Source organism: Anas platyrhynchos, chromosome 1 (assembly GCF_047663525.1).
Source record: "Anas platyrhynchos isolate ZD024472 breed Pekin duck chromosome 1, IASCAAS_PekinDuck_T2T, whole genome shotgun sequence".
Classification (NCBI taxonomy): Eukaryota; Metazoa; Chordata; class Aves; order Anseriformes; family Anatidae; genus Anas; species Anas platyrhynchos.
In genome coordinates, this window is record NC_092587.1 from 32,099,639 (window position 1) to 32,121,211 (window position 21,573).

At 40.1% G+C, this 21,573-nt stretch overlaps 1 protein-coding gene and 1 long non-coding RNA gene across 6 annotated transcripts in view; one reads left to right on the forward strand and one right to left on the reverse strand.

Annotated features, from left to right (window-relative positions):
• TMEM117 (transmembrane protein 117) overlaps positions 1–7,357 on the forward strand; it is a 216,279-nt gene extending 208,922 nt beyond the window's left edge. For all 5 annotated transcript variants that reach the window (XM_005009953.6, XM_027456884.3, XM_005009955.6 and 2 more), the window contains exon 8: positions 5,372–7,357. In XM_005009953.6, coding sequence (XP_005010010.2) covers positions 5,372–6,012 — 641 coding nt within the window. In that variant the 3' untranslated portion in view covers positions 6,013–7,357. The remainder of the gene's footprint in view (positions 1–5,371) is intronic.
• On the reverse strand, positions 6,930–8,837 carry LOC106017446 (uncharacterized). Its single transcript, XR_001190933.5, has 4 exons — positions 8,413–8,837; positions 8,269–8,330; positions 8,031–8,140; positions 6,930–7,069 (listed from the first exon to the last, which is right to left on the reverse strand). It is a non-coding gene; the product is annotated as an uncharacterized lncRNA (long non-coding RNA).
• Positions 8,838–21,573: the final 12,736 nt, after the last annotated feature.

Here is a 21,573-nt window from a genome sequence, read left to right on the forward strand (position 1 = left end):
GTGGGCAAAAATAGAAAGGTTAGAGGTAAAAACAAAGCTGTCTATACACACAGACATAAAAAGATCTCAGAGGATTTGCTGCTTAGTTCAGCTGTGAGTGGTCTGCATGGATGTATCTAGCTAATAACACTAACGTGACAGAAGAGATGAGGAATTTTTCAAAGATACTTGAATGTTTTACAGAGGTGTCTGAATGTTTTAGACACAAATTGCAATTGAGATAAGAGTCTAAAGACAACGTGTCCTACACTAGCCTCTGGCTGTGGTTGCACAGCATGAGGCCACTTGAGTCTAGCCTTAATAAGAGGGATTTTCACAGGATTTTCACATGTCCCCTTGGCCTCCAGAGAGTTGCTGAGGACTGGTTTCTACACAAGTGTTGTTGTTTTTTTTTGTGTTTGTTTGTTTGTTTGTTGTTGTTTTTGTTTGTTTGTTTGTTTGTAGGACATTAGTACTCTGTTACAGAGAGGACATACAAAAATAAAAATACTTCAGAATCAGAAGCCATTTGGGAACATTTAGACCTGCAGGATCTGCTTCAGTTGCCCAGTAAATCAGTTGCATGCAGGGTTGTGGACTGGTTGCATTACCCTTTGTAGAGTTTTTCAGCCCCTTTAAAAATGAGCACTGCCCAAATATCTTCAGCTGGTAGAAATAGGTGACTCTGCAAATGTCATGTGTAACACATAAGGACTCCAACACTGTGAATGGCAGTTACAAACCAGGTGTATTTTAGGTCATACATGGCTGAATGACATAGCCTGTTTTACCACCTGACTTTCTTCATTGTAACTCCATCAAGGAGCCTAGGTGTAATTCTTCTCGGTTTGCTGAAATACTTGACTGGCCTTCCTGTCCTGGGAGCTTCTTCCTTTCCTCTCAGATTGTTTATGGAAAATCTACATGTTTCAAGAAAAGCCATTTTCTTGCCATTTGTATGCAAATATTCTTGACCTCCCTAGAGCAATAGTGGTACTGATCCTACAGAAATTAGTCAGGAGACAAATAGAATGGCTTCGTAGTGTGAGACTACTTTTTTGCTTCCCATTTTTCATCTGTAATTAAATCTGAAGCACTGTAAATTAAATTATATCTTTTTTTGTCCCTTTGTTTTGTTTGTTTGTTTTTTTAGAAGATGAATACCTATACCTTTATAATATATTTATCCTTACTCTCTGCAAAACTATAGGCTTGCGCTCATATTTGCACAAGATGAGAGATTGAGTGGCTCCTACCTTACAAAGTTCATTTCCTGTATGAGCATGATATATGACTTTAAGTTTGTTATAAAAAAAAAAAACAAAAGACACAATGCTAAAATTAAGTTGCGGTAGACAATCATTTTATACACATACATATATATGTATATGTATTATTTATAATATATACATATTATAAGTGTGTATATGTATTATATATGTATATGTATTATATATGTTCATTAGTATAATAAGTTTCAAACATGAATTATCATCGGACAGATGTTTGTAAGTGGAGACTGTTAGACCTCTTGGGTCAGATCGCTTCAATACATGTATCACCAGTCCAGAAGGATTGCTGGGTAAACTGAGCTTATTTGGCTATTGTGCTGCTAATACAACAGAGCAAGTATGTGCCTTGGAAGAGGGATAAACAGCAGAGGACACTGTGTTCTAGAAAGAGGCAAATACCTTCTGTAAGCAACCAAGACAGTGCAAACTCCCAGTCATCTTGTGTCTCTAGAGATTAACACAGCCCTTGGCTACAGGGAATACCGAGTAGGAGTAGGAAGATGTCATGGTGTTCATATATAGTTATAATGATAACCATTATAAATTATCATATATGTTGCTCATATTTAGTGTTTAGTTCTTTTCACAACAATTTTCAAAAGAAAAGGAAAAAGTCATAGAGCTTATAGAGCACACCAGTGATGCAGAAAATGTAAAAATTGTCTAGAAATGGGAAATATAAGGAGTTTTAAGCACATCCAACAGAAAATCGGCAGCTGTCAGGCAACTAGCTGACACTTAGATGTACAGGACATGACTCATCTTAGTTAACTGGAGCATCTGCATCTAAGCTGTTTGTCCAAGCACCATTTATAGTCCACGCCAACACAACTGATTGAATCAGGAGAGCTTCAGGCTGTGCTCCTGTCTACCTAAACCTGTCTGGAAGCTAAGTGAGGAAGTTCCAAGTTCATGCTTTTAATGTAACAGGAGGAATTGAAATGTACATCTCTTTTATATCATGTGAGTATTCTAATTTATTATACAAAGGGGCCTGAGCCTTTTTTAAACAGTTCTAGCATCGAAGACATTCACGATTACGAAACCAGAATATAGGACAGATGAAGCCCGAGATCACACACCTAACTACGTCTGTTCATAATTTTCAGTATTTTCTGCTAGCTTCTTAGCTACCAGAACACAACTCCTTCACCGTCAGCAGGCTGGCATCTCAAGACTTACTGCTCGGGTGGCTTGTCTATATGTTGCACATAGGACACCGATGATTACTGTGAAATTCAGCTGGGTGCCATCATGCCAAAAGACAAGGTGGATCATAGCTCAGCATTAGAATAGCCAAGTTCCCTTTGTCAGTCATACCTGAAGCTAGCAATCAAGATTATATCAGTGTCTTTATAAAGGCCATCTTGATAATTTCCCTATTTAATTTTACTTTGAATTTTGATCTTTCAGTCATCTGTGTTTTCCTACACATACTTTATTCTTGCCATAACTATTTGAAGGGAAAGAGTAATACTGGTCCTACATGAGTCTCCTGCCACCCCCAGGGTCTAGCAGTCTCACTGGAAAGGCACCTGTCATAGCTTTGCAGAAACACAGAGTACCAAATACAAGGTTGTTTTTTTTTTGATGGAGCCGGTAACAAAGTGGAATTTTCTTCAGACAGTCTTATGATGCATTTTCCTGGGAAAAGAATATGGCTTAAGGAATTAACTTTGGGTCAGTGCAGCAGGGATTGTTGCTTTCTGGTTGAATCACAGAGCAATATTTGATGACAAATTACTGTTCCAAAAAATGTCCAGGTGAACAACCATAACAGAGGAAGGAAGTTTTGAATACGGTAAATTAAATTTTCTTTCAAACTGTAGGTAAACAGATAACAGTTCTAATGTTTGTATTTCATTGTCGTTTGTGTTTAGCCTGTTTTCCTAAGGAAATGAGAATTACGTGATCATGTTCTCTGTGTGAATTGGTCTCACTGTCTCTATCCAACAGCATCAAATAACTTTTCAACCCACAGCCAGTTTCAAGAACATTTTTGGAGGTTGGGAATCTAAACAATACTTACATTCCCATTATGTCCTGAGAAACAGGGATTTAGGTAGGGGAGAATCATCCAAGTCAGTGCCCAACTAAGGAAAAAGCAAGTAGAAGTCATCTATTATGTATTCTGTTTGTCAGCAGCCAACTTATCAGTGAATGTGTTCCCAGTCAGCCCATCAACACACACTATGCAAGATATAGTCTGGCTCTGTTTTCTGAAACATTGTACTTGATGAGGAAGCTAGGGTTATTCTGATGGAGAGAAAAATACAGGGCACAAATCCATAGGAGACTGCATCAAGCTAAATCAAAGAATCATGGAATCATCCAGGTTGGAAAAGACCTCTAAGATCATCTAGTGCAACCTTTAACCTAATACTGACAAGTCCACCACTAAACCATGCTACTATGTTCTACATATACATCTATGTTCAAATCATATTGTTTCTTACCATATTTCATATTTTAGCACCATTTTTAGTGTCTCAGTGTTCACCTAAGGGATTTAAGTAATATAAAATGTGGTGACAATCTTCTAAAACCATGATTTTTATAAACCCACCTCTTTAACAAGTTGATTACAATATTGCTGAAAATCCAGAAAAAAAGCCAAAGGAGTTATTCAGGAATTATGTGAACAGGATTCACTGCAAGGTCTTTTCAGTGCAGTTTGATTTCTGAATAGTGACAATAACACAATAGAAAGAGCATTCTCATCCATTTCCAGTCCAAGTATAATGTAGGTTGATTGAAGAGGACCATTACACACAATTGCTAAAATACAAGGAGTTACCCTACTGAAGCATTTTGGTCCATGGTACAATTTGAAAATACAGACCTTGAGGAACTGGAATCCACTTATTCTTCACCAAACCAAAGACATAAGTCATTTGGTAGATTATCTGTTACATTTATTTTCTTTTTTTCCTTGAGGCCTACTTAAATATGGTTCTAGCATAGACCAATATCATTCATCACCAGCAGGAACATTCCTCAGTGAATGTCCTTTCACATCATGCTGTGGCGTTGGTCACAAATTCTCCATCCTGATGCAATTTTGATGACATGTAGATTTGCTGGGTTCTTGATTGGTGCCAGTAATTACCTCACAGGTAAGATTTTGACACATGTTCAGCTAACATATAAGGGATTCTTTAAGTATGAAAACAGTGTAATTTTGTTTTATGCCTGTGTATATTCATTGATTAATTTAGCTTGGAAAGGAATACCTGAAGGTCATCTGTTTTGATACCTTGCTCAAAGCAGGGCCAACTTTGCAATTGCATAATGTTACCTTTTATCTATGTTGCATGCCTGGAGGAGACATGCAAAGAGCAATTTTAAATAATAAAAGGAGAAAAGGTTCCTCCTCCACTATTGCAGGAGCTTAATGTTAGACTATGAATCACTCCTTGGAGGAGTTTCTCACCACACAGAGTATAGGAAAGCTAAATTAACTAGTCTCCCAAGACTAAAATCAGCCCTTGCTATTTCTTAAGGGCATAATACCTCTAAATCAATCTATGCAATTGCCCTTCCTGCATGTATCTGGGCACCATAGTTAGTGTACTAAACAATATATGTATGTACTTTTAAAATGTACATACTTACAAAACCCTCAAAGAGCCTCACTTCATTCATTACTGGCATATAAATAATTCTATTAAATATGGCCTTTTCAAGGAGAATTTCCATGTGAGTATTTCTGGAGCTCTGAAATTAATGCTTTTTAGGTTTATTGATTTGTACCACATCACCTAATGGTCTAATCAACAGGTCACCTACAAACTGCAATGTGAATTCAATTGATATACTGCTGTGCTTACATTACAAAATTATTTATTATGTACCCAGACCTAACTGCAAAATACTAAGGGATATTCAGCATAAATCTGACTGTGGTAGAAATCTTATTACAACTTTGCTTTACAGATTAATAAAAAAAGGATTTTTCTGTCAGTAGTTTTTACATATGAACATATTTGTACTGCTTCTGATATATCCATTTTAGATGACTCAACAGTTTTTTTTTTCTTTTCCGTTTTTTTTTTCTTTTTCTCATTTTCCTTTTTTGCTCTCTCTCTCTTTCCAAACAGGCAAATGGTTTAACTATGGAATTATCTTTCTTGTTTTAATCTTGGATCTAAATATGTGGAAGAACCAAATATTTTACAAGCCTCATGAATATGGCCAATATATCGGTCCTGGACAGAAGATCTACACAGTGAAGGACTCAGAAAGCTTGAAAGACCTTAACAGAACTAAGTTATCTTGGGAGTGGAGATCCAATAACACTAACCCTCTGACCAACCGGACCTATGCCGAAGGAGACATGTTCTTACACAGCAGATACATAGGCTCTAGCCTTGATGTCAAATGCCTGGCTTTTATTCCAAGTTTGTTGGCTTTTGCTCTGTTTGGTTTCTTCATCTGGTTCTTTGGGCGATTTCAGAAAACTGACCAAGGCATGGAGAATTTAGACAAATCATACACAAGAATGAAACGAAAGTCACCATCGGATATGGGAATGACACGAGAAAATACACAGGTGTTAGTAGAAGAACCATTAAGTTTTCAAGAACCTCATCTTGTATCCATAAAATCAGACTTAAGTGAAATAGTTTTCAATTCTTCTCTCCTCACTTCTGAAAACTTGAACGCACAATTGAATGAACAAGAAAGCCCTTTACAGCCAGTACCAGAGTCCTCTGTCCCTCAGAGTAATCCTCCAGCATAGAGGCAAATACCCAGGAAAAATGAATAAGCAGTTGCTGTAAGAGTTCAGTTTTACCTTTTGTAAGTTAAGATTTACATAGTGTTTAGACTAAGAAATTCAACCTATACCCAAAGGTGCTCAGCATGCTTTTTCTAGGATTTTTTTTTTTATTTGTATTATAGTACGTGCCTACTGTATATCTAACATTCCTTTATAGATTGCTTCCCAAAATTGCACAAGCTATTTATTAATACATTACCTTAACTGTACAATAGTGTATTAGATGATTACTTGCAGGTATAAAATTCTACCGTGGTGGTGCCTTGAGACATTAAACTGTTTTTTAACTCAACACCAGATGTATAGCACAGTTCTTCTAATCTATTTTGCAAAGCTTTTTGTATATGGTTATTTTCAAGTATTGTTTGATGTCTTAACAGAGGAGATAAATGCAGTTATTCCTTAAGAAGAGTTTCTGTTAGGACATCACAACTTGACTTTGTTATTTACTCATCTGTGGAGCCAGTGACTTTGATGACCAGACTGCAGAGAAGCATGTTGATTACCTTTTAATTTTTGCTGGCTAGCTGCCAAACACAAATACAGATTCATTATGCAGTAAACACTAGAGCGATAATACAGCATGGGTCACTACTTACAAAAATGTGACTTTCTCCATCAGTAATAGCAATTATGTGATAATGCCTAATTATATTTTTCATAATTAAAGATAAACTGCTCCTTGATTAAAAATTCTGCCCTTCACCTTTTAGAAACAGAGGTGAAAATACACCCTTAAAGCAACTTTTTCCATCATCCCACCAAACCTATGTAACATCAAAGAGCCAGTGGATTGCTTACAGTAAAGGACGCAGAGCCTGTTAAATCCAGTATTAATTGGTATGCTTTGGTGCAGATGTTGTCTGGGTACACATGAAACATACATATGAAACACACCACACATGGACAGTCTGAACATGCTGAAGAAATGTTTTGGGGTATTAATTAAAATGGATTTATACTTGAAATGTCTTGTAACCTTTTCTTTCTTCATTCATTATCCACAAGTAAAAGTAACCTGGAAGCAGAAACGTGGCAAAAGTGTTTATTTTGCTTTTCTGAAGGGGACTTTGGAATGTGAATTCTTTTGCTGTGTGATCAAACTATATGCACTAGAGAAACTGCATATCTAAAACATCAGAAAGACTCTGATATGCCTCTAATTTAGTTCTATAAATTGTTGTTACAAGTTACTAAATAATAAGTCATTTTTAAGCCTGAATTATTTCCCTGTCGTTTACTGGTGTTGCTGTATTTTGTCTTTGTGACTTTTTTATCTCCACTGTTTTGATCTATCTGCTTTTAAGTTTTTGGAATGCTGAATTTAGCATGCATAATAGAACTACGCATTTATTAACTGTCAGTTGAGAGTCAATTTTAATAAACATCATTGGACAATTGTTTATTATGAGGCAGGAACATATTCTATTAGTTTTGAAGTTTGTTTAAAAGAAATACACATGCATTGTCCTATATAAAATCAAAAATATTTCTGGCACTAGAAAAGATAGACAGTATCACAGTAAAGTCAAAATCAAATATTTTGTTTATGGACCATTTAGTATTTCATCAGGCAAAAGTTAACTTTGTAATCAGACTAAATATTTATCCATTAAAAACATGGCTAAAAATAAACCTATTAGCTTTTGCCTATTGCAACCTATAAATTTGTTTAGTTGACAATATATAACTAAAGACAAACCATTAATTACTAACGGTAAAACACTGTGAGAGCCCACCTGTATTATGTAAAAGGTGATTATACTGATGCCTGACTTTCAAGCAGAATTTGATTTAAAAGTGAGAGCATTTGTTAAGTCGTTACAGAAATAGCTGGTTGATTTTGCAGATACATGCTTCTCTGTATGTTTTGGGCACCATAAACCCAAGTACTGAAACTCTCCCATGAGCCTATTTCTCTTTTTATGCATGGGAGTTGTTAAATCCATTAATACGTAGGCAGAAAATGAAAGACTTACTTGAGCCTTACAGCATGCACGATGACATGACTCTGAGAAAACTGCTATTAAGCAACTGATCCACAGCTAAAATAATTCTGTGACCTCACATTGAGTTAATGCTTTTAAGCCTGCATGAAAGTGAGAAAAACATAAAATAATCTAGATTTTGCAGGAGTATTTAAATTAATGGTCAAGCAGAGAGACTACTTACAACATGAATTCTTAAGAAGTGAAAAGACTCAATGTAGCCACTCACCACAGTCAACTCGTCAATTTAATTAGAGGAGGAAGGAATTCTCCATTGTGTGGGAGCCTCATCTGTAAACATAGACACAGATGAGAGAGGAGTGTTTCTTTCAGTATCTGGTCTGAGAAGCCTGAGATAGGTAACTAGACTTACCCTGAGACTCTTTACTTCAGTTTAGCTCGTCTGCTCTTGTAAACTGACTGCCAGTAGTGGCTGGAGTATGTTTCAACCAAATCTCATTCATGTTCAGAGACCTCACAATTTGAAGCAGGGGAGAGTACATGGTTGCAATCTAAACTGCACTCCTGTGCTGAGCTACTAATGCAGATTCATTCTTGATATTCTCCTGAAGCAATTTGTCTTCTGCTCTTTTGCTATGGGCTGTAGAAGGGCTCATGAGAGATTGGGTGGGTAAGAGGCCTAAAATTGGTTACCTGAAATGGAAATATTCTTCCCACAATTACACTCATTGTTTTCAGCTGTTGTTCATTATTAATATTTTGAAATGTTTCTTTAACTCAACAAACTCTGAAATCTTCTCCTATCTTTTGCCCACAACTATGACTTTGATATGATTTGTTGACCTTTTCCTGAAAGTTTAACAAAAAAGTTTTTAGTCTTTTTTTTCTTTACCTGAAGAAGTTGAGCAACCCACGTAAGGAAAGAAGCTTGAGGAGATGCCAAGTTTTTACACATTGCACGAATCTCCATTCTGCCCTCTATAAGAAGCCATCCAGCAGTCAGCAGTTACCATCAATGTAAGGCTTTGTATGCTTTGTCAGAGACAGGATTTGGCACAATAGCTTTTTTTTTTTTTTTTTTTTTTTCCTTTTTTTCCTTTTCTTTTTTCTTTGTTTTCCCCACAGATACTCTGTACAGTGATGCATATGTAGAAGAGACATCTCTGGACTAAGCACATAAGATCTGTGAGCACATGAGTGCCTATAAATTACTTCAGCATCCTCAACAATTACCTTTGATGAGATGGAAATGACATGGGGCAAATAGAGTATTTGTAGAATATACCTTAAATACAATCTTCACGTGTATGAGAAAATTTATGTTTAAAAATCTAATTTTATAGGGTGTGTATATTTGGAGTCTAGGGATTAATTGATTGTCTTGTTGAAACTGCTGAAAGCAGACAATTCAGTGCTGCCCTCTTTATTCTGCATTGCTCCTTGAGTGTTACTTACTACAGGTTGTTTCATCTCCTCTGCCTCCTTTTGTATTGCCTAGAAAATACAAAACCAAACAGGAACATTTAATTGCACTAGCGGCTTCCCCAAATTACACTTTTGTTGAATCTATGCGAAAAGTAAATTTATTCTGTTTTAAAGATTTCTGTCCTCTCCAGCTAGTACCATCTTAGGCTGGGCTACTACACAGTATTACAGTATGTGTCAAGTAATTGCTTTTCCTGCAGTGAATAGCTTCCATCATGACAAGCACCTGAAAATAAAGAACAGACACCTCTCAAAGACTGGAAAGACAGCAGTACAGATACCTACTAGACTGGCAAGCTCATTTTCCCACAAGTGCACAGGTTATGACTCACTAATAAAAGATGTAACAGATTTTTAATACACTGCCCTTAATTTTAATGACCTACTAGGAGGGGCTCAGTGGGAGAGAACTTTTTATCTTAGCCCATAAAGTTGAAGTGGTTATGGTCCTGCAAGCAGAGTGTTTCAGCTTTTTAGGCTGCATTTAAAAGTAACCAGCTTAAGCTTTGAGCAGATTGCCAGACCCATAAAAATTAGACATACCAAACTGTGAATAAGACCATAAAGCTGCTTCACTTGTAGCGGCCTACTACAGGATATAGACACAGCGCATGTTTATGAGATGTTAGAGTGACCCTGTGCTCGAGACTATGGATAGTGACATGCAGAGCTTCAAACTGCATTTATTAACAAACACTTCCAGTTGCTTTATTGACCAAGTTCCTGCTGCACGCACCAGACATGCCAGCTCTTCTACCATACAGCCCATCTGTTCTAAGCCTCAGGTGACAAAGGGGTTGTTCGTCCTCATTCCTCATTTGCATTCAAAATTGCCCTGACCACGATGTGGCAAGTCATCGTGATACCAGTTACACAACCAAGGACAACCAAAAGGCAGAAGTTTAGTCTGTGAGCTGTGCAGCCTTGAGGTGAGGAAGAATGCATTATGTGACCATTTCAGAAGCAGATCAATATATGTAAAATATGGAAAAATTTTATGAAAAAATTTGTTCCCCAGGAAAACTGGGGAACAAATGGAGAGACAATAACTATCCATCCAGAACAGAAGAGCAAGTCCTTCTTCCCTAATACTCACAGTTCTCAGCTTCCAGATGACTTCTGGGTGAGCAGCTCTTCTGGGTGACTAGGTTTTAACACCATCTTATCGCCCTTCTATCAATTCCTCTGCATGGGGAATGCCAGCAGCTTTTCAGTGTTTGGGGGAAAGGGTGGCTTCCTGAAAGAGAAGCAGGAACAAAACTTATGAAGGAGAAACTCCATGAAGCTTGCAGTTTCCACAGCAAACTCCTTGCTGGAGAGAGGAAAAATATGAACCCAGCTGCTTTGCTAAGAGCAATCTAGTAGCATCAAATCCTTTCAGAAATGTATGTTACAGCCGCAGCACAGTCACAAGGATACCTCTAATCTCTGCTTTTCCTTTGATGTCTGGCAATTGGGGTCTGCAGAAGGGCAGCTTATCTGATTCCTGCAGGCAGGTTATAGACCCAGGTCTCATGCTGCTTTGTGACATCTGGAGCACTTCCCTGCATATTGAATTCCTTCGATTCCTTCCCCTCTTCATTTTTTTTTTCTTTCACTGAAGCCCCATTCTTCTGCTTTTATTTCAAGCAATTTTTATTGTTGGTGACCTAAACTGCAAATAACCCTCCAAAGGCCCGTAATTGCTGTTATTGATACAGTACCATCTGCACACAGGCTCTGCCCAGCCAAGGAAAATCTGCCAAAGAAGCTACAGGTACCTGTTCCAGCCTAGGGACAGAACTAGCAGGAAAATGCTTCACCGCAATACTGCATGCTACAAACAGAAAGGTATTTGGTCCATCTAACCAGGTCCCTCTATGGATCATTACCAAGGAATGTTTACAGACTTAAAGCTTTACAACTGGATGTATTAATTTAGGAAGACACAACCGTGTAACTTTAAAACAACCAGGGCCCCCTCTCTTCTGTTGCAAGTTGCTGTGCTCTCACCTACATTTGAAGGAGATGGGCCACATGAATATACAGGTGTTGTCCTCAGGTTTGCCTTCATTATAGCTCTTCAGTTCCCAGGGAAAAAGGGCTCCCAGCCTGCTCATTAACAAAGCCCCCTTGTGTGCCCTGCCTGACATAACTTCAGTGATGGGCATTCTAAGGAAGCGGGGGCTCCTTTCTTCTTTTCAGACAGACAAGTACTGTTGCTGTGGCTGGCTGCCATGGCTCCTACCTATTATAAGGGAAATGAGAAAGGCAAGCAGAAAGGAGTCATAATAGTCAAAATGCATTTTTTTTTTTCCAAAAAGTCATTATTAGCTGCTTCTTCGCTCTCTCTTTTTTACAACCTTTCAAAGAAAGTTTGTAAAGGATCTGAATATTCTTATTTCTTCAGTTGTCTACTTACTTTTTTTATTGTTTCTTTTTCCAATAGGATTCTTTCCCTGCATTTTCCTCTATTTAAATCTCTTTGATTTTCAGTATCCTCAAAATTACCTGCAGTTTCAACTCAGGGTCCTCCTTTCCTCTCTACTTACCTTCCCTTCACTTTTGTAAGTTCACAAGATAATTCAGGTCAGCAGGTTTCTCCAGGCAAGCTCTTGCACAAAGCAGGGTCAGCTCTGAGCTGAATCAAGGCTGTTCAGGGCTTTTATCTTTGCAAGTCTTGAAACTATCCAAGGATGGAGACTGCATGACCTCCTTGGACAGCCACTACCAAACCCTTTCCAGTATTTCTGCCTAAATTTTGCCACTGGTAGAAAGAAGGGATTCCCAGTAATAGCAAGCAAGAATGAGAAAACTATGTATAAAGCATGACAAGTGACATTGTGCAAAGCCTATCAAATCTATTAAGATTTGAGCAAGTTTACGATCAGGTACCCTCTGCTCTGTGGGAGTGAGTCCACACCAGCTCTCCCTAGGGACTACACAGGAATAACTGAGAGTAGAAAATGTCATGCAAGCACTGAAAAAAAAAAAAGAAAAGAAAAGAAAAAAAAAAAAAGAAAATCAAGCCACTTTCCTTGTGATGCTGAAGTTAATTGTATTTCATGCAATTCATAACTGGTATCTGTTTATTGCCTGGTACTGTATTTGCATACTGAAAAAGTCAATCATCTCTTCAGTTTACAACCCTTGGCTGTAAATTACCCCAACTGAATGTTTAAAATTGCTCATGAAAGAGTCACACTTTATTATATTTTGTCTACAAAACCCAAGATCACCTATTAACGGAAAGGGCTATTACATTTTTGGAAAACCAGGTTGGAGTGGTCAGTAGGAAACAGCTGAATCGGACAGCTGAACATTTGCATTGCCTAGGTCATGAATCTATACAGCCAGACTATAATCACTATTAACTGAAGAATCATATGGATTAACTGAAGAAAAAGACTCCTTTCTTTTCAGACCTCCACTCATATTGACTTTCCATTACTAGCCTTGTGTATGTCTGCACACACACGAGTTTTAGACATGGTCTCTAAAAGGAAAAACAGATTAGAAACCAATACTTACATGTGAGGTGGGTGAAGCCTAGGCAGGTCAAAGGGTTGGTTTGTTTTAATTAAGATCTGTCTAGTGAGACTAAGGAGCCCTTCGCTCTCAGGAAGTCTGGCAGAGGCAATCAGAAGAAAGCTGTCCCCATTCAAGTTCTTGTCTGGGAAGGTGGCAGGTTACTTACAGGAATCTGAAAGGGAGACAGACAACTTGGTATCTCCGTCCTCTCCTTTACTGCTTAAAACTTCTGCTATTCTACAAAGATCAAACAAATCAGTACAATTTAATCTACATTTGTGTCTTGCAACAGTAGCTTAAAGCAGGCAAGAGACAGTGTGATTTTAAATGATAGAAAGACAAAGGCAAAGGAGCTGGGTAATGAGAGACTCTTATACAAAAAGAGGTTTTAAAAAGATATTGATGTGCTCTTCTTCCCTTTAGAGATAAATGTTGATGGTGACTGTTTCTGAGACGTTGCATTTCTCTCTGGCCTTTCTTTGGGAGGATGTGAGGACATGAAAGGAGTCAACAGGCTGATGGCCACTGTCTTTTGGACAACAAAATCTTTTGGTCAGTGTAACACGTACTCAAACATGGTTACAGTTTCACTATTTAATTACCCATAAAATCATTTGCTGAAAACAGGAATAGCAAATAGCAGCTAGAGTTAATATATTCCATAACAGCCGGGGCTCCAGCTGCTCCAGCTGCCTGAAGACTTTTATGAGGTTCATTCCCTCTTGGCTATGGCAGCCTTGCCAGGTAACACTGCTGAGGACATGGATGTGGCTTGATTTTTGCATCATCCAGCAATAACATAAACCTGTTCCTGCAAGGACAGAGAAAGTGTAACAATTTCCAGTACCATTGTTTCTGTGTTTCTATGGTTACTGGAAAGATAAATTTTTCTGGTTTTGCTTCATGAAACTATGCAAAAATGTAGCATTCTCCAAAATCTGCACAAGGTTAAAATTAAAATACAAACAGATAAAATAGACATTCAGGTACCTCATTTTTTAATTCTCTTTCCACTCTTTCCATCACTTCTGACCTGCACAAATCCTGCCAGCTTCACAGCAAGGCTAATCCTCAGATATAAACCCAAAAGGTGCAGAGATCAAACTCTTCCCTATGGAGTTCTGGAGAGACTCCTGGCATATTTCTTTCAAAAGAAAAAATAGTATTGATTCAAAAGACTAAAGAGCTCACTATTTATATAAATGCAGCTAGAGCATATGAGGTAGAAGTCAACAGTAACCTCCCGGTCCATTTTCATGGTAAGTCTTATGAAGACCAATGTTTGCTGAACCTACCAACTACAGGTAGTCTTAGTGTGCAGTGTTTATTGAAATCTCCATTGAAATGTGTGGTATCGCACCTAAAAAAGTGCTTCGTTTTTTTGAGTTTTCAAGGCCAAGTAAAGCCTTTGTCATATAAGAGAGGATGATGATGGGTCTTTAGTAAGCTGTCTGTGCTAACAGGTTCTTGAAATTCTTGCAGGGTCACCATAAGGTATGATGTTCCCGTGAGATATAGAGCTATTTTTGGTCACTGCACCTGAGCTGTTACCCCTGCTGTTCTAAAGAGTCTTAGCAAAGACTCAGCATGGTGCTGGTCTGACTAGACCTCAAAGGCATTTAGTTTATTTGGGTGTATTTTAGTGCCTTGCAAAAGGCACATGAAAGAATAAACACAGATAGCCCAAATGTGCTTTTACAGCTGCAACATTACTACACAAATATCACTGTCAACTCTTTGCAGAAGTGAACTAGGCATTTGAAGAGACCTTTCCTAGAGACCTCTCTCTACTCCATCTTCTGCAGTGTGCTGGAAAAATGTACTTTACTGAAACTACCCACTCATTGCATTGCTCTTGTTACTATTTATAACGGAGTAGCACGAAAGTGCCTTAGAGAAATGAAACTATAAAGACAGGAAGGGAACTGCTTGAAGAATTTGCAATACAGAAGACATGTAAGAGGTAGCAAAGAAAACTAAAATGAGGAGTTGTGAAGTCACTTGCTAATTTCCAGAAATCAAGTATTCCACATGTATGTTTCTCTGCAATACCATGCCTGTATTTTTAAGACTTTGGCCTCTCTGGGTCGTTAATGCTAACCATTTCATTTGCCTCATGAGTTTCATGTGCACACACACACACACATAAACTGCACAAAACATCTCAGGAACAGGACTAAACATATTTCACCCGGGTATATACTTCATCTGCAGAATTCAGTATTTGAAACCAGAAGAGAGTTTTGCTAGCATCAGATGCCTATTGCCTCCTGCCATCAGAATGCCTGTAGGGTGGCTGTAATGAGGAGTGAAAATACCTCACTTCTTCCTCAACTGCCTTCTTGAGCTTGCTGATCTCAGTCTGTCTTCAGACGTTGTTAGCCAGGGAAGTAGACTTCCACGGAGCTTCAAATCTCAGCAAGTAGCATGCAAAGAAGTTACAAAGCTGTTCTTTTATCCTCCCAAACGTCCCAAAATCATTCTTCTAACATATTGTTGTGTGTTGTGAGCGCATTAATTTTTGCTTGAACAATGAAATAGGGAGACCTGCAAAACAACAATATATCAGTAATGGGATTCTGCACATAGTATCCTGGTGTATGGTCTTGTCTGAGACATGGAAGGGCCCTGCCAGTGTCATTGTGATAAACACTATTTTTAGGGAGAAGATGAGGGGAAACATTAGCCTGATGTTAACCCTCACTGCAGGACTTAGGTTGCGTCTAGGGTCAAAGGAGCCCTGGAGCCCAGCTTGTGCCCCCCAGGGAGCCTGGGTTTGTGCTAGAAACCCACAGGGGGCACGGGCAGCACAGCCCTCCCAGAATGGCACCCACTGGGGCAAGGCACAGCAGCAGTCTGTCCCAGGGAAGCAGCACTCATCTTACATTGTTGAACATACATCAGGATTGGAGTGATTTCTTCAATTACCAGCACCTAATTAACCAGCAATCAGTGAATTATATATTCAGGCTCAATATCAGCAATACAGTAGATAAACCACAGTACTAGACACTAGAAACAAATGCTAACAAACACCAGCAAATGCCTAAGCACGCTCCCAATCCCCAAACCCACTCCTTACCCACACAGACACATATACATGTACGTGGTTGCAGTGTGGGCTACATACACATCATGTCCCTGGAAAAGCAGGTTCCTCCAGCCTGTTCAGGTCCACCTCCATGGCAGTGTGATCACTGGTCCCTGGTGTCACCTACATGTACAGCTGATGGAGGGGCAGAGTGGCAGGTGATCTTTGGTTCTCAATGCTGGGTAAGTTGTTGAAATAGTTGCAGTCTTAACGCCAACTCCCTTGACTTTCCTCTCTCTCTCCAGCATCTTTCTATCAGCATCCATGCCCAGGGCCACACACTGAATGGTCACTGGGTGGGTGTGTGCTGGTCTGGCCAGCGTAGGTGATGGGTCCCAGAGCAGACCAAGGCAGAAGTAGCAGTACATCATGCAGATATTTGCCAGGTCTGGTCCTTCCCAATATGCCTGTTAGCTTCCTTCACCGTTCACCACATGGAGGAAGCCCTAAGGCAATGACCTTCAAAGAGCTACATCCTTCCTTTAATGATTCTCCAGTCATACATGTACATCAAGAGCTTCAGCACAGTTCTTCCTTCCTGACCAGCTCCATTGCATCACAAAATCTTGGAAGTGGCTCCCTAACAGTGTGTGCTGCCCTCAGCAGCCTCAGGTCTTGCATGTCCCTTGCTGCCTGGCTGCCCCCACACCCCAAGGATCTTGCAGCCCCCCCAGCTGCCCACCCTCTCATGCAGCAGCTGAGAGCAGCTCCCACAAGCATCTCCTGCATGGAGCCCCCAGGCGGGGCCTTGAGAACTACTCTGCCCCATCCTAACACAAGGTCAGCCAACCTGCCACTCCTGGAAATATGTTTAGGATCACCACTTATCAAAATAGACTGCCATGGACTTTTAACTGCAAATGAGCACTAAGAGGATTTTAGGGAGTTAAATAGTGTCACAACTCTTTTCTTTTATCATTGCCTACCATAACTGTGCATATAATCTGAACCCTTTGTTTCACCTGTGCTAAAGGCCCCATTAACAATAAAAGTAATATTTGGCACCTTTCCTGCACAGCTGTGAAATAGGAAAAATCCATTCATTCCAATGTCTTTGCTTCCGTGCCTCTTAATCATTCAGCTTTGTGTGGGTGGTGCCCCACTGACTGTAGAGAAGACTGTCCCATATAGGCAAGTATCAGTTTGGCTTCTCTTGGTCAGATAAGAGTAGCTCTTGACTGTTTTCATTATCCAAGACTTATTTTTTAAAAACACATGTATCTGCTGGCAATTTTATTGTCTGGACTTACACTTTTGTTCCTCCTAACAGCTTGTGCCAAAACTTCTCTTTGAACAATAGTGTCAGGGGATGTAAGACTACTAGAATTTTGTCCTGCTGACTACCTCCTTTTGCAGATAAATTCAACAATGCCTCAAGTTTTAATAACCTCAACTGGATTTTCTTGCTGGCAGAAGAGCCTGGATATTGTTTCCTCACAGCATGGAGGTTCTACCAGATGGCGTAACAGCATTTTCAATCAATCAGAGTTATAACTCCAAAGAAAAAAAATGCCTAAAACAATCTGAAATGGAGAAAACAAAAATTCATCAGTCTGTTAGATAACTGAAATATAAGAAAGTCTTGTTCTCTATTCTGACAGTTTGTAGAAACCTGATATTCCCAGGGCCTTATCTCACTTATACCATGTTCTCTCGAAGTTATTTTTGCTATGTTCTTTTTTGGTGGAAGGAGGGACTTTGGAGTGAGAGCAAACCTGCAATTTAACCTTGAAAGAAATCTGTGTTCCCTCCTGGAATGATCTGCAGTCAGGCCTTGTTGTGAGTAGTCTGCTCTGCAGCCCCAGCACAGCGCGTGGATTGATTGAAGGAGTTCACATTTCTCAGTTCCTGCTGCAGGTATGGACTGAGAGCCTGGCCGTGTGTGCAGGGCTGAACTCTCTGCACAGACCCTCAGACTCAAAAGGATGGTGGCCTTAAGCAATGTCCCTGAATTCATCTTGGAAATGAAGATGAACTCACCTGCCCTAGCGCCCCATGTCTGGTAGACATGAACCCCATTGCAAAGGAGCACCTGCCATCTCTGTGGACTCTAAAAAAACCTCCTGAAATCTTGTGACAATTAATTCCACTGTAAAAACTTTCCCGACAGCTGCAAAGGTGAGATGCATCTTGGTGTTCAGCAAAACCTGAGGTCACACTGGGAAGTGCAGGGCAATTCCAGTTAATTTATCGTGTTACCTAATTCAAAAAGGGCTCCATCTTGTGTTCACTGGCCAGAAGGATGGTGGCTGTGGCTGTGGGGAAAGCGTGAACATGCTACTCCTAGGAGTGACTTGGGGGGGTGAACTTTCTGTGAAAGAGGGGAGAAATTTCCTGGGGTAAGGCTGACCATGCACAGCACTATTTAAAGAGCTTTAAAACATCTGTAGCATTGCTAAGCTCCAGCTTTTGTTTGCTCTGACTTGGGGGTTCTGTTAGTGGTGAGGGTGGTTATCCCCAGCAGAACTGAAACATCTTTTTCTTTTCTAGATCTAATTAGCCTAGAACTGCTACGGCTCATATTCAACAATTGCCAGGAGTCAGCTCCTTAAGCAGTCTATAGCTGACATGGACACAATACTGAGTTACTGGAGCAGCGGCTAGGGTTTACCAGGGTTAAAAAGAAATATGTCAGCAGGCACCTGGAGCCATGTACATACACTTCGTACACAGACATCAGCTGCAACCCAAGTTGGGTATGTGGTAAGATCAAATACCAGGTGGTAACATGCTATCAAGAGCATATTAGCAGCTGAGAGTCAAAAGCTGACAGAGGCAGCAATCTGTTCAAACATGCATTCCTCATAAGCCAACATCAGTAGGGGGCACAGAGTACTCAGAGTAAGAAGGGTCAGGTCTGTATCTTCTTTCATGTTTTAAAAATGCCTTTCTTGGACTTGTTAGAGCACTTCTGTAGAGATGCAATCGATGCTGGGAAAAGGAGCAAAAAGGATGAGCTACAGTGGTAAAAAATCTGCTATTAAACTGTATTGCCTTGGCAAGTCTTGATGAACATGGATGCTCAGCTCTTTTGAAAACAGGAACACACTTAACAGGTGTCACAATATGGATTCAAGAGTATATTTAAGCAACACCAGATTGAACTTTAGCTGAGAAGATCCAAAACTGAGATTCTTTGTAGGTACTTGTTCTTATAACAGCAAAAATGATTTTTCCAACACTTAGCCTTTCTCCTTCCTGCCAGGGTTGTAACATCTGGTAGCCCATAGGAAGAGTCAGCATGCTGCAGTAAGTCAAGGCTGAGTCAAATGAATGTGTAAGGGCAAAATGACCTTTAGGTCTGAGAGAAAACGAAGCCTGACTGCTGCAGGCCATAGTTCAAATGCACAGTTTCAGTGTATTGGCACAGTCTAACTTCAGTACTAAGCTATCCTAAGGAAGGGAAATTCAGCCAAAGATCTGCAGACCAAATCTTCAGGATTCCCAACAGACCCAAAGGATAGGGGGCTGGGAATGGGGAGTGCACCTCCTAGGAGGCTTCCATGTCTTTTATGTGCTCCCTGGAATAGTGCATTGGTATGCCAGGAGAAATGGTTTTGGTGGCCATTACATCCTGCTGATTTTACTTATTTTAAATAAACAAGTTTCATAATTAGCTCTGCATTTATATGTGTGTGTGTTGGGGTCTATGATATGTGATGTTAAGATGCAAAAAAAGGTGGAGCCACGCTCTTTTCAGTGATGTCCAGTGCCAGGACAAGAGGTAGTAGGCACAAACTGAGACACATGAGGTTCTTTCTAAACACCAGGAAACATTTTATTGTGCATGTGATGGAGCACTGGAACAGGTTGCCAAGTGAGGTTATGGAGTCTCCATTCCTGAAGATCTTCAAAAGTTTAGGTCCTAGGCAACCTGCTCTTACTGCTCCAGGTGTCTAGGTGTCCTTTGCTTGAGCAGGAGGGTTGGACAAGAGGACCTCCAGAAACTACTTTCAGCCGCAGCTATTTTGCAATTCAGTGAAATAATCACACTTTTGCAGGTGTTTTCAGTTGTGTTTTTTGTTTGTTTGTTTATTTGTTTGTTTCTTCCTCTCAGCAAAGATAGAGCAGTAACTAAAAAAAACCCTTCACTGTAGCTGAAAATATAACAGAGTTCTATACCCAGTAGGTACTTTCTGGCACAGAAGTCAACAAGAACACTGAAAGTAAGCATTCTAGATGAGCAAAGAGTGCTTCAGTGATGTGCTTGTGACTAGAGATTTCCTACCTGCTACTAGGCAGGGTGCGATGGCTCTCTGGGCAACAAATATTCACTTCACAAATACAGCCATCAACAGAGGGGGGGGAGACTTCTGTTACTCTGACACTCTCAAATGCTATTTCCAACACCAGAATGCTCCTGTTCATTGTGCGGCCCCAGCTGCCATATGACATAGTGATAGTGAAAAGCAATCCGTCTTCCCTAGCACAATGCTAGGTTGCTGTTAAGCGACAACTTATTCCAGCATCTCACCTGCTATGTGGAAATGCTTTGTTTAGGAGATGTACAAAGTGGCGAAGGCTGTGCTCTTGTCATAGCCACTTCTGGATTCTCATGCCAGCTCAGTCATCCTCCCCACAAGCTTCACCCTCACAACAGGCCCATAGGAGTACTGCTGAGGTTCAGGACCAGTTGGCCACTTCTGCCGCAGCCAGCCACAAACACCTCAGTCTCGGGCAGCACCTGGCTAATTGTTTTCACTGGTGACAAAAAGGAAGAGAAGGAGTTGGGTGCTGCCAGGGCCTCAAGGTGGGAGCAGAAGGTCGTTTTACCCAAATCCCCCTCTGATGTTGTGGTTGTTTGTTTTTTTTGAGGTCCTGGGAACAGGTACTGTGTTCGTTGCAGCAGAGGGCTCATCTCCCTGGGCTGTGCCAGCCTGAATGGGGTTGGAGGCACTTACCCATTTATTAGCAGCATCTCACCAACTGGCAGGCAGTCACCTACACATTTTGGATCATTATTGGCGATATGGCAGATAAACTCTAATTCAAGACTCTTTGCCAGCATTAATAAATGCCCAGAAATTTCTAAGTGATCTTCCATGACAAATCCCCAAAGCTTCTACTCACACTCACATAGCCACTTGAATGGTTATGTGCAACCCTCCCCCCCCGAGAAGTGCTGGTTCCCCAACTCACACGTCCCTCCACCCACCACGGGTGAGAGCTTGTCCCACGAGCCCACTACCACATCAGCTGCTGTTATCCAGGCATGCTACCAAGAGGAAGCCATGCAAACTCCTCCACAGCAAAATGCTAGCGGTGAGTAATAGAAGTGGCTGATATTGCCAACATAAGTGGTGGCCAGAGGACTACAGAAATTGGCAGTGATAAGCCGCCATGGTGTCATTTTGCCAGTTAGTGAGGTCCTCCAGGTATGGCTGAGGCCAGCAAGCTCTTATCACATTAGAGAAACTCCAGACAGATGAAACTTGAAAAAATAAAACAAAATTACTGCCAAAAACAGCAACAACAAAAAACATGATG